Here is a 15,366-nt window from a genome sequence, read left to right on the forward strand (position 1 = left end):
GACCTGTACGGCCCATGGGGACATTAACGTGTGTTGTCGGGCCTTATAAATAAATTTGATTTGATTTGATTTGATTTGATCCTTCTGGTCACCTACATCCCCCCTGCCAGTAGGTGAGAGAAAGGTCTGGGAGGATTACAAACAAACAAATAAGCGGAACCTGTTTTTTTTAACAGGTTTGACCACATGAACCAACCATTAAGGCCTATGTCCCCAGCTCTCAGCCCCCCACCACTCAGCGCTATGTCCCCAGCTCTCCTAAGGGCCTATGTCCCCACCACTCTGCCCCTAGCGGGGGGGGGGGGGGGGGGGGGGGGTACAATGTATGAATGTTGATTCGTTCATTTTATTATATTTTATTATTTTTGTAATATATATATTTATAATTTATTATATTATTTTATATTATATTCACTGTATTATATTTAATAACATGTATGAATGAATACGACTTAGCCGTAGCTACAACCACTTACATCAATCAAGGCTCTAATCAACATTAATTCATTTTATCCCCTCCCCCCTCCCCATCACGAGCTCCTAATATTCTATGACTCTGCTAGTAACGCGAAAGTGCAGTGGTCTGTGGAATGTAAACAGCCCGGAAAGGTGTGTGTACATGGAGGGGTGTGTTCATGGAAAGGGGTGTGTTCATGTTTCCCCCGAGCGCATAAGTAGCCGGCCTTTCCTCGGCCGATATTATTTTATTTCCTCACATTGAGAAACACTGACCGGTGACGATGCCCGCCTTTCTGCTGGTTGTGGTTTTACTTGTGGTGTTTTCGTATATTTTTCGTCATTTTGCGGTGGAGGGAAAACAATGCAAGAGCAACGCCAAGCTCCACGGGAAGACTGTCATCATCACTGGTAAGTCATTTAACTGGTTTTACTCTTTTGGCGGCCAAACTTGATGGATAACCATTTTCCAGGCATTGGATTGAACTTGGACAGGAATAGATGGCACACTCTCATACGTGACTATACCCATTATGACTATACATGGAAGTGGATGACTTCCCTAAAAATACCCATGATACACAGTCATAGCAGTGCTATTAATAATACAACTATAGCATATAGAGTGATGATGTCATTGTGAAACCGTATGTATTGCTTTGGAATTGTATGGGAAATCAATATGTGTAAATATCAAATCAAATCAAATGTATTTGTAAGGCCTCAGTGGCAACACACGTTAATGTCCCCATGGGCCCTACACGTCTTCTTTAAACAAGTCAAGAAACATCACAATCAAGAACAAAACAAAAAACACCTGAAATCCAAAATAAAATGTAAAATAAATAAATGCAACACTCCCAGACATACCCCACACGAAGGTAAGGAAAAACTCACTAAAAACCTAGCAATAGGGAAAACATGCACCACAAGCAATGTGGAGGAGAGAAACCTTAGAAGGGCCGTTCAAGGGGGGATCTCCCTTCTTAGATGTCGGTGATAGTAGTGGTGCTATAGAAACAGACGAAACAGTTGGTAAGTATGTACATATATGTGTAATAAAACACAAAAATATATATTGGTGACCACGTTTTATATATTGGTGACCATGTTTGTATTTATTTTACTTTTCAACCCTATAGGCAGCAACACAGGCATTGGGAAGGAGACAGCCATAGACCTGGCTAAGAGAGGGGCCAGGGTCATTATGGCCTGTCGCAGCTGGAGTAGAGGTGAACTTGCTGTCACTGAAGTCAAGATGGTGTGTATTTTCATTTTCAAACATTTATTTAAACTCGAGACGAGAGGCAACTGAGGTTTCCCTCATTTACAGTCACGTCGAGTCTACATGTACAGAGTTAAGCAAAAAATAATAAAAATGGCATATAAAATCACACAGCATATAAAATCACAACAATAAGACAAGTAAGGATAACAATCAATTAAAACATGTACAACTTGATTGACAAAGGTTGGAGATCAAGGTTTTAAATTCTGCAACAGAGGGGAGAATCTCAAGCTTTAAGGACTGTTGAAGTTCATTCCATGAGCTAGAGGGGTTAGGCTGTCTTAAATACTTCGAAGCTTCGTTCGATGGCACAAGCTTCGAACATTAAAAAAAAATCGAAGTTTAAAAAAGAAATTAATAAAATATTTTTTCAGAAAATTTTTTTTTACTTCGATTTGTGTGTGTGTGTGTGTGTGTGTGTGTGTGTGTGTGTGTGTGTGTGTGTGTGTGTGCATGGGGCCATTGGGTGGGGCCGGGGGACAAATACACTGGAGGAAAGTAACCCAGCTCAGCACTGCCCAAATTATATCATCACTATTGCCTGTTTGAAGGATATCATCCTCAAACACATATACACCTACATGCCTTGTAGAATTCCACACATAAGAAAGAAAGATACTGGGATGAATAAACAAAATAGGAAATAAAATGTAGAAATGCATGCAATACATAAATAAATATGAATCTCCATATATGAAATAGAACATTTAGATAAGGTGCTACTGAGATGTTTTGGTGAGTTCTTTGTTTTTTTGTGGAAGTAGCCCTTCATAAAAATGCATGAACATTCACTGATAATTGGTCTGTAGTGGAGTCTACAAGGTCTACATTGCCGGACCATGTAGAATCCGGACCTTGTAGAGTAGACTGACATAATTCTGTGCATAGTTTAGTCTACACAGGCCATATTTCAAATAATCAAAATCTTACTTCATTCATCTTAAACATTCTTGATTTGGGGGATTGGTAGTTCCCATGAAATCTGAAGTTGTTCAAACGACAACAGCGATCCACCTTGAATTAAATCACACAGCCGAGTGAAACCTTGTTGGCTGCATCACAGTCACGAAAGGGGCTACTTAATTCATTAATCCAATCCACTTTATTTATAGAGCACATTTAAAAACAACAAAGTTTACCAAAGTGCTGTACAAGTCCCACAACATAAGAAAAAAAAATAAAAAAAATTAAAAAAATCGAAGCTTCGAATTAAAATCGAAGCTCAGCCCCGAAGCTTCGATTGCCAAAAGAAGCTTCGAAGGTCAGCCCTAGGGGTATCATAGCAAACAGTATGGGATTTTTAGTACTCTGTCCGATATGATTTTACATCTCACCGGCGATACAGACCAGCAGTATTATCTTGGATGGGCGACAGCGAAAGGGTAACTGTTTCCAGTGTGCGAACCATACCATGGTCTTCGGGGGAGCTCTTTTGGAGGGGGGGGGGGGGGGGGGGGGGTCAGCGGCGCTGCACGTGCCTCACAGGGAGGACATTACTGTGTAAAGTAGACATAGGCTATAGATTAGATTAGATTAGATTGTACTTTATTTATTGTCATTATATTTGCATACAACGAGATTTGGGACTCAAGCTTAAGGTGCAGTAATAAAAGCACAAGTAATAAAAGAGAAACACAAAATCCTATACAGAAACATTAAATTATATTAGTTGTGTGTTGCACTGCAGTAGTGGAGGCTCGCCTCTGCTGACATAGTGCTGCACTTCCTGGTTTAATAGCACAGTCTTCAGGTGCTCAGAGTCAGAGATATATATATATGTATGTCATGCATGTCTTAAATGTCATGATTAGATTTGTACATAATCCAACATATGTGTAAAGAAACAACATATTCCAGTTGGTATATTTTTTTAATGATTCGAAAAAGAGTCACTGGCTGTCGCCGCGCGTGACTTCAGGGTTCCCTTGTACCGACCAGTAGGAGGCACAACAACTAAATTGGGACAGGGAGAAAACAGAGAAAAAAAATCGGAGAAAGAGAGATAAAAAAAAAAAAAAAAAAAAGGGACTTGTCTTTCTTGCCTGCAACTTAAAGTAATGGCTTTGCTTGTCCAAATGACAATACTGACCAAATTGAGATTTATTTTTCTCTTGTCCATTTTTTTGTTTGCTTTCTAATTTAAAATACAGTTTAAGGCGGTCAGGTGGTGTAGCGGAGATTGCGCTCGTCACCAATGCAAGAGGCTGCGGTCTCGACTCCCGGAGTCAGCATTGCCTTGGTTTGGGCTGATCGCTATACTAACCCATTTGGCTGGGTTAGGGGGATGGAAGTCACAGGTGGGAATCTGGCGTTGTGGACAGCGACGCCTACAGGTCTGGGCGCTTGCTCAGCGGAGGCAGAACTTGAGGAAGGCAGCGTGACCTCCCACGCGTTACACTTCACCAATGAGAGCCCTCGCTGCCAGGTGAGAAGAGAGCCACTGGCTGTCGCTGCACGTGTCGGAGGAAGCGTGCGGATACTTCAGGGTTCCCTTGTACCGACCAGTAGGAAAACATGCGCACAACAACCAGGTAGGGGAGGGGGGGGGGAATTGGCACAACAACTAAATTGGGACAGGGAGAAAACAGAGAAAAAAAATCGGAGAAAGAGAGATACAAAAAAAAAAAAAAAAGGGACTTGTCTTTCTTGCCTGCAACTTAAAGTAATGGCTTTGCTTGTCCAAATGACAATACTGACCAAATTGAGATTTATTTTTCTCTTGTCCATTTTTTTGTTTGCTTTCTAATTTAAAATACAGTTTAAGGCGGTCAGGTGGTGTAGCGGAGATTGCGCTCGTCACCAATGCAAGAGGCTGCGGTCTCGACTCCCGGAGTCAGCATTGCCTTGGTTTGGGCTGATCGCTATACTAACCCGTTTGGCTGGGTTAGGGGGAGGGAAGTCACAGGTGGGAATCTGCCGTTGTGGACAGCGACGCCTACAGGTCAGGTCTGGGCGCTTGCTCAGCGGAGGCAGGACTTGATGAAGGCAGCGTGACCTCCCACCCACGCGTTACACTTCACCAATGAGAGTCCTCGCTGCCAGGTGGAAAAAGAGTCACTGGCTGTCGCCGCGCGTGACTTCAGGGTTCCCTTGTACCGACCAGTAGGAGAACATGTGCACAACAAACAGGTAGGGGAGGGGGGCAATTGGCACAACGACTAAAATTGGGACGGGGAGAAAACAGAGAAAAATCGGAGAACATTTTAAATACAGTTTGAAACCGTCTGTACACAGTAGGCTATGTGTGCTAGCAGAGCTTGTCTCCAGTCACGAGTCACGGTGCACATGTGCGGTGGTTTGTCCACCAAAAAAGCGCCAAAAGATAGAAAATAAACTAGCAGAGCCAGAACTGTTCAACTCCCCTGGAGCCACAGCCAGCAGAGAAACCGGTTTACTTTCGCTTTCAAACCAGCTGCAGCCTGAGAACTGGAGTGTGAGGGGATGTAACACTAAAGATAAAGAATTGCTGCAAAATAAACATACATCTGTTGTTAAAAAAAAAATATATATATATATTTTTTGTATATACTTATAACAATATTGATAATTATCGATATCGAGTTATATGATATTGTTATCGATATCGTTATCGCAATATCATTTTTGGCCATATCGCCCAGCCCTATGTTCAAATACGTTCTCAGATACATTCACACAAAACTTGTGAATGAAATGTGTTACATTCCATTCATAGAGGCAATTAGGCACTGTCTTTAGTCTGTGCTTATGGCTCTGTATGCATGTTTAATGTTGGAATATACATGGTCAAGAGTGTTTCCCCCTCTAGTTGGACATTTTACATATTGGTAAAATGAGTAACTATAGGTATGAGTAACGTTACAGAACCACACACGCCATACAGGATCAGTGTGTTGCGGTCCTGTGGCCAAAATCGCTTGTCGAGGGGTTTCAGCATGGAGGAGGTCTGATTCTGGCATTCGCTTTGTGAGATTGTCAATCACAGATTGAGAAAAAACGGACTGGTTAATCTTGCCCCCAAAAATAGCATTTATTGTCAGTATTTTAGAGACCCCCCAAAATTTCACAAATCATGTTTTCAGGGGAGCTGATTAAGGGGAGCTATGGCTCCCTGGCTCCCCCCCATGGTTCACACCCTGACTGTTTCCTTCGCAGGAGAGTGGGAGCGACCAGGTGGTGTTCATGCATCTGGACCTGGGGAGTCTGAAGTCTGTCCGCTCCTTCGCTGAGAAGTTCCTGAAGACAGAGCCCAGGCTGGATCGGCTCATCAACAACGCAGGTTAGTCCCAACTAGAGGTAACTCTAACTCACGATACCATACTGATATTTGGCCCTCGATAGCGATAATATCACGATGCACGATGTCTGCGATAAATCTATATATTGCAAGAGATTTCATCTACGATACGCCATGATATCCGTGTAACTGAAGGAGAAGAAATACCCATAAAAAGGCAAAAAGCAGGAATTATGTATTTATTCACAGAATCGACATGAGAAGCTTATCAGATTATTTAGTGTGCATCACAAACTGGCCAAGTCTACATGAAACAATGTACAACCAATTGCATAGCATCTCTTTAACACACTGATTACAACTTGATTATTATTAACTATTATTTATGTCCCCAATGGAAAACTTTGTTACCATCTGCAATAAAAATACATCATCTGCTCTATCTAATAAGATAAAAAAATTATACAAAATAATATCGCTACTTGGTGTAACTGTATCAATATAATATCTCACAATGTATTGCTTTATCGATTTGTTTCCCCCACCCCTAGTCTCAGCAGTGTTGTAACACAATAGAGAGCAATTTATACTGTACCCAGTGTTGTAATTTGGACATTTGGAATTTATGGTATTCATGGTTCCATAAACCGCTAATTAGCCATTATCATTATCTCGTTTGCTACCCTTTACAACTAGCATCTAATTCCAGGATCTGACTGCACAATATTTTGGTTTTTCACAACGGTCACTGTGTCAGATTAGGTCATCATAGCGTCATAAGATCTCGCCATGTCTTGGCCGGGAGACAGATTTGTCCCCGACAGATGGCATGAAGTTCTCCAGGGATCGGGGAGGAGAAGTTTGGTTTGGACTTCTCATTTTGAGAAATAGTCAAAGAACACGTTGCAGGAATTGTCACGCAAGGAAAAAATAGGCAAAGTATTCCAACATCCACGATGGTGGAACAAACCTCCCACCACAGTCAGGACAGCTGAAACCATCACATTCAGGACAGCTGAAACCACCACAGTCAGGAGCCGAAACCATCACAGTCAGGACAGCTGAAACCATCACAGTCAGGACAGCTGAGACCATCACAGTCAGGACAGCTGAAACCATCACATTCAGGACAGCTGAAACCACCACAGTCAGGACAGCTGAAACCACCACATTCAGGACAGCTGAGACCATCACAGTCAGGACAGCTGAAACCATCACAGTCAGGACAGCTGAAACCACGATGTCTGCGATAAATCTATATATTGCAAGAGATTTCATCTACGATACGCCATGATATCCGTGTAACTGAAGGAGAAGAAATACCCATAAAAAGGCAAAAAGCAGGAATTATGTATTTATTCACAGAATCGACATGAGAAGCTTATCAGATTATTTAGTGTGCATCACAAACTGGCCAAGTCTACATGAAACAATGTACAACCAATTGCATAGCATCTCTTTAACACACTGATTACAACTTGATTATTATTAACTATTATTTATGTCCCCAATGGAAAACTTTGTTACCATCTGCAATAAAAATACATCATCTGCTCTATCTAATAAGATAAAAAAATTATACAAAATAATATCGCTACTTGGTGTAACTGTATCAATATAATATCTCACAATGTATTGCTTTATCGATTTGTTTCCCCCACCCCTAGTCTCAGCAGTGTTGTAACACAATAGAGAGCAATTTATACTGTACCCAGTGTTGTAATTTGGACATTGCAGAATTTATGGTATTCATGGTTCCATAAACCGCTAATTAGCCATTATCATTATCTCGTTTGCTACCCTTTACAACTAGCATCTAATTCCAGGATCTGACTGCACAATATTTTGGTTTTTCACAACGGTCACTGTGTCAGATTAGGTCATCATAGCGTCATAAGATCTCGCCATGTCTTGGCCGGGAGACAGATTTGTCCCCGACAGATGGCATGAAGTTCTCCAGGGATCGGGGAGGAGAAGTTTGGTTTGGACTTCTCATTTTGAGAAATAGTCAAAGAACACGTTGCAGGAATTGTCACGCAAGGAAAAAATAGGCAAAGTATTCCAACATCCACGATGGTGGAACAAACCTCCCACCACAGTCAGGACAGCTGAAACCATCACATTCAGGACAGCTGAAACCACCACAGTCAGGAGCCGAAACCATCACAGTCAGGACAGCTGAAACCATCACAGTCAGGACAGCTGAGACCATCACAGTCAGGACAGCTGAAACCATCACAGTCAGGACAGCTGAAACCATCACATTCAGGACAGCTGAGACCATCACAGTCAGGACAGCTGAAACAACCACAGTCAGGACAGCTGAAACCATCACAGTCAGGACAGCTGAAACAACCACAGTCAGGACAGCTGAAACCATCACAGTCAGGACAGCTGAAACCATCACAGTCAGGACAGCTGAAACCATCACAGTCAGGACAGCTGAAACCACCACATTCAGGACAGCTGAAACAACCACAGTCAGGACTATGGAGCAGCCCCAGATTTTACATCCCAGTGACATCACTGATTGGAGGGTTCTCTCTCTGATTTCTAGCTTTAGGAGAGAGTGGTGTGAGTTCACAAATACTGACTGAACTGTCCTGGGGCACAGGAAGAACATTATGTGAATTCTTAAAATGGGCGGTATTCTCCTTTAATGATACACTTGCAACAAAGAACCAATTAAATGGTATTATTGTTTGAAGTGGTAATGTGTTTGATTTTCAAACAAGATGGTGCTGAGTCGCAACCAGGGGGGGGGGGGGGGGGGGTCCGACTCCAGACGGGGGCAAAAATATTTAGCAAGAGAGAAATCTATTCGCAACTTAAAAATATAATTTCAATAAAATAGCAAACACAAGGGTAAGTTCCAAATACGTTTTTCTATTTACAGTACAGTGCATAAGGTTGCGCAACAGTTTAACGTTGAACATGAAAACACACGCACGCAAGCCTACACACACACACACACACACACACACACACACACACACACACACACACACACACACACACGCACATGCGCCTACACACACACACACACACACGCGCCTACACACACACACACACACACACACACACACACACACACACACACACACACCTACACACACACACACACACACACACACACACACACACACACACACACACACACACACACACACACACACACACACACACACACACACACACACACACACACACACACAGTGGAACAGAGGACAGGGCAATCACGTATTAGACAATGATGAGTCTGTTTCTAACCTGCCCCTATGCTTTGTTTTAACACATGATGGCGCTGGCACATTGTCATAGTGGCTGTTCAGCACATAGCTACCAGCTTCTTCTGCTGTTCAGCACATAGCTACCAACTTCTTCTGCTGTTCAGCACATAGCTACCAGCTTCTTCTGCTGTTCAGCACATAGCTACCAGCTTCTTCTGCTGTTCAGCACATAGCTACCAGCTTCTTCTGCTGTTCAGCACATAGCTACCAGCTTCTTCTGCTGTTCAGCACATAGCTACCAGCTTCTTCTGCTGGTAGCTTCTTCAGCCCAGCAACAAGAGTTTCCACAGGCGACGCAACACCAAAAAAGAAAAAAGTAATTCAGGGATTTGGTTGGTTGGATGTTTGCTTGGATCGGAGGTTTGGAAGCTTTAGAGGTGACGTTTGAGCTTTTCTCTCTCTCTCTCTCTCTCTCTCTCTCTCTCTCTCTCTCTCTCTCTCTCTCTCTCTCTCTTCCGTTTCAGGGGTCTACATGCACGGCAGAACGGAGGACGGCCTAGGGATGATGTTCGGCGTCAACCACCTCGGTCACTTCCTGCTGACCAACCTGCTGCTGGACAGGCTGAAGGAGTGCGTCCCCAGCCGGGTGGTCAACGTGGCGTCCGTCTGTTATCGGTTCGGGAGCGTCGACTTCAACTGCCTGAAACGTCACGGCGCGCTGCAGGCGGGCGGCTCGTACCTGGCCGTCTTTATGGCCTACTGTGACAGCAAGCTGTGTAACGTCCTCTTCACTCACGAGCTGGCCAATAGGCTGCAGGGCACCGGCGTCACCTGCTACAGCCTCCATCCAGGTCAGGGACGCTCCACAGCGAGGCATTATTAAGGAATATTCCTGAACACTTCCGCGACAGTCGCTCAGTCAGGAGGTATAGAGCGGCCGTCTGGTAATCGGGAGGTTCCCGGTTAGATTCCTGCTCCTCCCGCTCCTCCCGGGCAGCGTGTCGGACTGTCCTTGAGCAAGACACTTAACCCCTAATTGCTCCCGATGAGCAGGTTGGCACTTTGCATGGTTGCCGTGAATGGGTGAATGTGAGGAACAAATTGTAAAGCGCTTTGGATTAAGGAGATATATAAATGCACCATTTACCATTTCTACAGACAAGGCTGTTTTGAAATCAAGTATTGTAGTATACAATACTTCACTAAAATACCTTGTTGAAATACACAAGATTCAATTAGATTGAAATGTAAAAAGAAGTTTGGCAAATTAACAGTAATGTGCAATAGTAATATACAATGTACAGGTGATTAAACTGGATATAAAATATATAAATGAGTACTACTGAGTAATAGTGCTAATCAGATGTATGTACAGAGTTGTAGTATTAATATGTACAGTGATACAGGTATAAATACACTATGGTAGTAAGTCATACTGGCCAGCAGCGAGTAGGTGAGGGATATGTACAAATATAGATGTAGGATATGGATCTAAATGGTAAACGGTGCATTTATATAACAGATTTTATCCAAAGTGTAACTGAGGGGTACAATTCCCTGACTGTATTGATAAGTATGGTATCATTAAACCACTACCGCTTGTACTTTAACTTCTGGCCATCCAGTACATGATATAGATATGATGAACACTTTCCCACCTGATGAAACGAAGTCCACACAAATGTATAAATCGAATATTTTATATAGCAAAGGGTATATACAACGTTCACTTAATGACATTTATGATTTGAAATGCACTTGTAAGGCAAATGAGTATTCGTAGGTAAATCAACATTGAATGTCCAATCTCTGGTTACGCAGGGAGCAAGTATACAACCTGGTTCTTTAGGGAACTATAGCGATGGTACTTAAATGATTATAGCTGGATACACTAAAGGGGGGGTCCCGCTGTTTGTAAGACAGTAGGAGGGGGGGTTAGGAGAGCCGCTGGCGATATCCCATCTGGCCGACGATTTCTTGGGAGAATTCAGAGTGCTGAACACGGTGCCCACAGAACCTCGGTCCGCAGATGAATACAGCTGGGCCCTCTCGTAGACGGTAGCTGCCGGTCCACAACGAAGAGACGTGAAGCGACCTCACTCGGGGTAGAGCGCCGTCTCACCTGGACTCCTCTCGGGGGGGTAGTTCCAACACTCAGCAGTGTTGGCCGTTATCCATGGCATAATCAAAGCACCCAAAGCACGTAGATAATCCAAGCCGTGGAGGGCTCGCCGTCGTCCGGGTAAAGTAATCCAATGTACAGGTCCACTCGTCCTGGCCCAGAGCTCCTCGGATGCAAGCACCACACGTGGTCTGCCCAGCCTGGTTAAGACTCCAGATAACGTCAGGAACGATGGGGGTACTGCTCACTTTATAACTCTAACCGAACGATGCACCATACATAATAGACTATTATTAACTTAATAGAAATACGTCCCACTCGACGGTATAGTGCCAAACTATGACAATTCAACTATTAATCCACACGATGTCTCAATGCCTATTCTGAGGCCAAGTAGGCCATACTGCACCACACGTGCGTCGTGGGTGAGGCTTCACGTCTGTTACTAGGTTGGAGGGTAAAGGACTAATGGACTAAAAAAAGTTCTACTTTACTTGCGCCATATATATATGCGCTGTGAACAAATAGTACCATTCGTATTTCGCCAGACGTATTCCTACGCGGAACCGGGCTTGTAACGACATGTTCGTCGGCACGATTGAACTTGAACCAAGGGGCTTGGCTGCTGGTGCCAGGTTCTCGTCCAATGGTAGAATGAAACTATTATGGGCTGTTAGTAGACTAAAGGGATATTCAGTGTATATGTACAAGGAATATACAGGGGATATCAAACGATATACAAATACTATTAAATATATATCCACAAATAAATATATATATTCGGTTTAATCTGATCCTTCACAACACAAAGCGCTTTACAATTTTTGTTCATTCACACACTGATGGCAGAGGCAACCAACCATGCAAGGTGCCAACCTGCTCATCGGGAGCAGTTAGGGGTTAAGTGTCTTGCTCAAGGACACTTCGACACGCTGCCCGGGAGGAGCGGAAAATCGAACCGGGAGCCTTTCCGACGACCAGACGGCCGCTCTACCTCTTGAGCCACTGTCCAGATATAGTATCTAACTTAAAATACATTGATTGTTTGCATTGTTTAGTAATTAATTTTTATTTGTACATGGAATTGTTACAGTCCAACAGTGTCTTCAGTACATATAGTTCACTTAATATGATCCAATAAATTCCATGGCAAGGAACAGGAAGAAGAAAACTCTTATTGTACCTGCCCCTACACACATACAGTACACGGATAGACTGTTCATAGTGTAATGTTTACCAAACCAAACAAAATGTACATACTTATTTAGCAGAAATGAAAAAAAAACACAATTAAATTAACATAAATAAATACATTTTGTGTATCTAACAGTTAAATTGCATATTTACATTCATTTATACACACACCCACACATTTATCTATATATTTATAGTACACTGTTACATTATTATATAATGTATTATTCTATATTATACAATTGCATAATTTTAATAGTATTATACTATAACTAAATCATACTATTTATACTACACTATATTATATTGGTATACAATATTATACAATATTTTAATATATTATAATTCCTAATGGGATGTTGTTCTCACGTGCAGGGGTCATCAAGACTGAACTGGGCCGGTACAGCACCAAGACGTTCAGGAGGCTCACGAAGCCCATCTCCTCCTTCTTCTTCAAGGACAGCGTGGAGGGGGCCCAGACCACCCTGCACTGTGCCGTAAAGGGGGGCATCGAGGACCTCAGCGGGCGCTACTTCTCCAACTGCACCGCGAGGGACGTCCATCCCAAAGCCAAGGATGACGCCGTGGCCAAGAAGCTGTGGGAAGTGAGCGAGAGACTGAGCGGACTGGCTTCAAAGTGACTTTGTAGGGAAAAACCTGTACTTTTCTGAGCGGTGTATTTGTAATGTAATGTAATATATTCATACCTAAGATATTTGAATTGGGCTGAAATAGTGTTTTGTTTTGTTTTTATGAAGTGGGAAAGAAAATGGCTGGAGGCATGGGGCAGACATTTCTAGCTGCGACCAGCAGCTCTATGGGTCGGTCGCTCAATCGGTTGATCCACAAATATTTACCCACTCTCTAGCGGCCACAGGTTTCACTCGGAGGCTGACATTTTGCATGGAGGTCAAGTGTGTGTGTGTATGTGTGAAGGTGTGTGTGTGTGTGTATTTTCATGCCAGTTGTCTAAAAGGGGTGTGTCTATGGGAGTGGCCTATCACAAGAAGGTTGCAGCTATTGCGATATCAAAATGTTTCCATTTAATTTAATCAAGTAGCCAAGTAATCAATGTTCTGTTGCCCTGACGTGTTACTAGAGCTGCTACTAACAATTATTAATCAATAACTCAATAGGTGTATTTATTGACTTACATAAAGCATTTGACACAATTGATCATTCCCTGCTTTTACAAAAAATGGAACGGTATGGAATAAGAGTTGTCACTCATCATTGGTTAAGAAGTTATTTAAATAATAGGTTTCAATATGTAAACATTAATAATACAAAATCACATCTTAGAAGAGTAACTTGTGGTGTTCCACAGGGTTCCGTATTGGGACCCAAGTTATTTATACTTTATTTAAATGATATTTTTACAAATCAAATTTATTTGTAAGGCCTGACAACACGTTAATGTCCCCATGGGCCGGACATTGAGCTTGCCTTGAATATGTACATTTGTGATTTTTTTATTTGAATTAAAAAAAATTGCAAGTCCACACAGGTGTGTTTGATTTGTCTGTAAACAAGACCGAAAAATAAACTTCATTCATTCATTAAATTGATTCATCCAGCGATGATTCTGTTGATCGATTGCTGCATTTAAACAATTCATTTTCACTAAAAGAAAACCTGACATACCAGATTCCATTCATGTTTACTTGCGTTTTATATTTCCCACAAATGTACACTGACAGAGCTGAAGCACTTTAACACTGAAAGGGCTGAAGCACTTTAACACTGAAAAAGCTGAAGCACTTTAACACTGAAAGAGCTGAAGCACTTTAACACAGACAGAGCTGAAGCACTTTAACACTGAAAGAGCTGAAGCACTTTAACACGGAAAGGGCTGAAGCACTTTAACACTGAAAGGGCTGAAGCACTTTAACACTGAAAGGGCTGAAGCACTTTAACACTGAAAGGGCTGAAGCACTTTAACACGGAAAGGGCTGAAGCACTTTAACACGGAAAGGGCTGAAGCACTTTAACACTGAAAGGGCTGAAGCACTTTAACACTGAAAGGGCTGAAGCACTTTAACACTGAAAGGGCTGAAGCACTTTAACACTGAAAGGGCTGAAGCACTTTAACACTGAAAGAGCTGAAGCACTTTAACACTGACAGAGCTGAAGCACTTTAACACTGAAAGGGCTGAAGCACTTTAACACTGACAGAGCTGAAGCACTTTAACACTGAAAGGGCTGAAGCACTTTAACACTGAAAGGGCTGACGCACTTTAACACTGAAAGGGCTGAAGCACTTTAACACTGAAAGGGCTGAAGCACTTTAACACTGACAGAGCTGAAGCACTTTAACACTGAAAGGGCTGAAGCACTTTAACACTGAAAGGGCTGAAGCACTTTAACACTAAGGGCTGAAGCACTTTAACACTAAGAGCCCTTTCTCACTCACCATTCTGGGTCGAATCAGCGCCGGATCGCACCAGAAAAGGGTGTGTCATTCATTCATTCATTCTACTGAGAACGTTCCCTCCGTCCCCCGGGACGCTGACTCGATCCAAACCTGGACCGCTGAAATAGGTGGTCTCGGTGCGCGCTAGTGGGAGCGGGGCGCGTGACACACACAACGTCGTTACTGTAATGCTTTCATGCTTGCTTGAATTTTGGGCAGATACAAATACACAGCAACTGGACAATACCCACAAAAACGATATTTATGGGCAATTTGCAAGTTCAGACCTCAACCAAACAAGCATGTGGAGCCTCACAGCTGAGCTCAGTGGATGAAAACATGAAGCCACGTTACAAAGCACAACACTTCCCTGGCTCGCATTAGGCCTGGCAATTCTTTTTGCCATTGCTATGTCTATACATTGGTTTCTTGTTCGAATGCATTTAT

General features: G+C 42.7%; 1 protein-coding gene across 1 annotated transcript; it reads left to right on the top strand.

The window, feature by feature from the left end:
* Positions 1 to 699: 699 nt before the first annotated feature.
* Positions 700 to 13,960, top strand: LOC311232645 (dehydrogenase/reductase SDR family member 13-like). The gene is made up of 5 exons (XM_084319503.1): positions 700 to 867; positions 1,599 to 1,717; positions 5,879 to 6,002; positions 9,715 to 10,041; positions 12,882 to 13,960. The coding sequence occupies exons 1-5, from the start codon at positions 741 to 743 to the stop codon at positions 13,145 to 13,147; spliced, it is 963 nt and encodes a 320-aa protein (XP_084175629.1). The 5' UTR covers positions 700 to 740; the 3' UTR covers positions 13,148 to 13,960.
* The last annotated feature ends 1,406 nt before the right edge of the window (positions 13,961 to 15,366 follow it).

Source organism: Notolepis coatsorum, assembly GCF_963971535.1.
Source record: "Notolepis coatsorum genome assembly, chromosome: 1".
Taxonomy (NCBI): domain Eukaryota; kingdom Metazoa; phylum Chordata; class Actinopteri; order Aulopiformes; family Paralepididae; genus Notolepis; species Notolepis coatsorum.

Bases quoted from the DNA above. Each gene is read 5' to 3' on its own strand.
- LOC311232645 (XM_084319503.1), top strand. From the start codon at position 741: ATGCCCGCCTTTCTGCTGGTTGTGGTTTTACTTGTGGTGTTTTCGTAT. The intron at 6,003-9,714 runs GTTAGTCCCAAC...CTTCCGTTTCAG, and splicing joins TCGGCTCATCAACAACGCAG to GGGTCTACATGCACGGCAGA. The intron at 10,042-12,881 runs GTCAGGGACGCT...TCTCACGTGCAG, and splicing joins CTGCTACAGCCTCCATCCAG to GGGTCATCAAGACTGAACTG.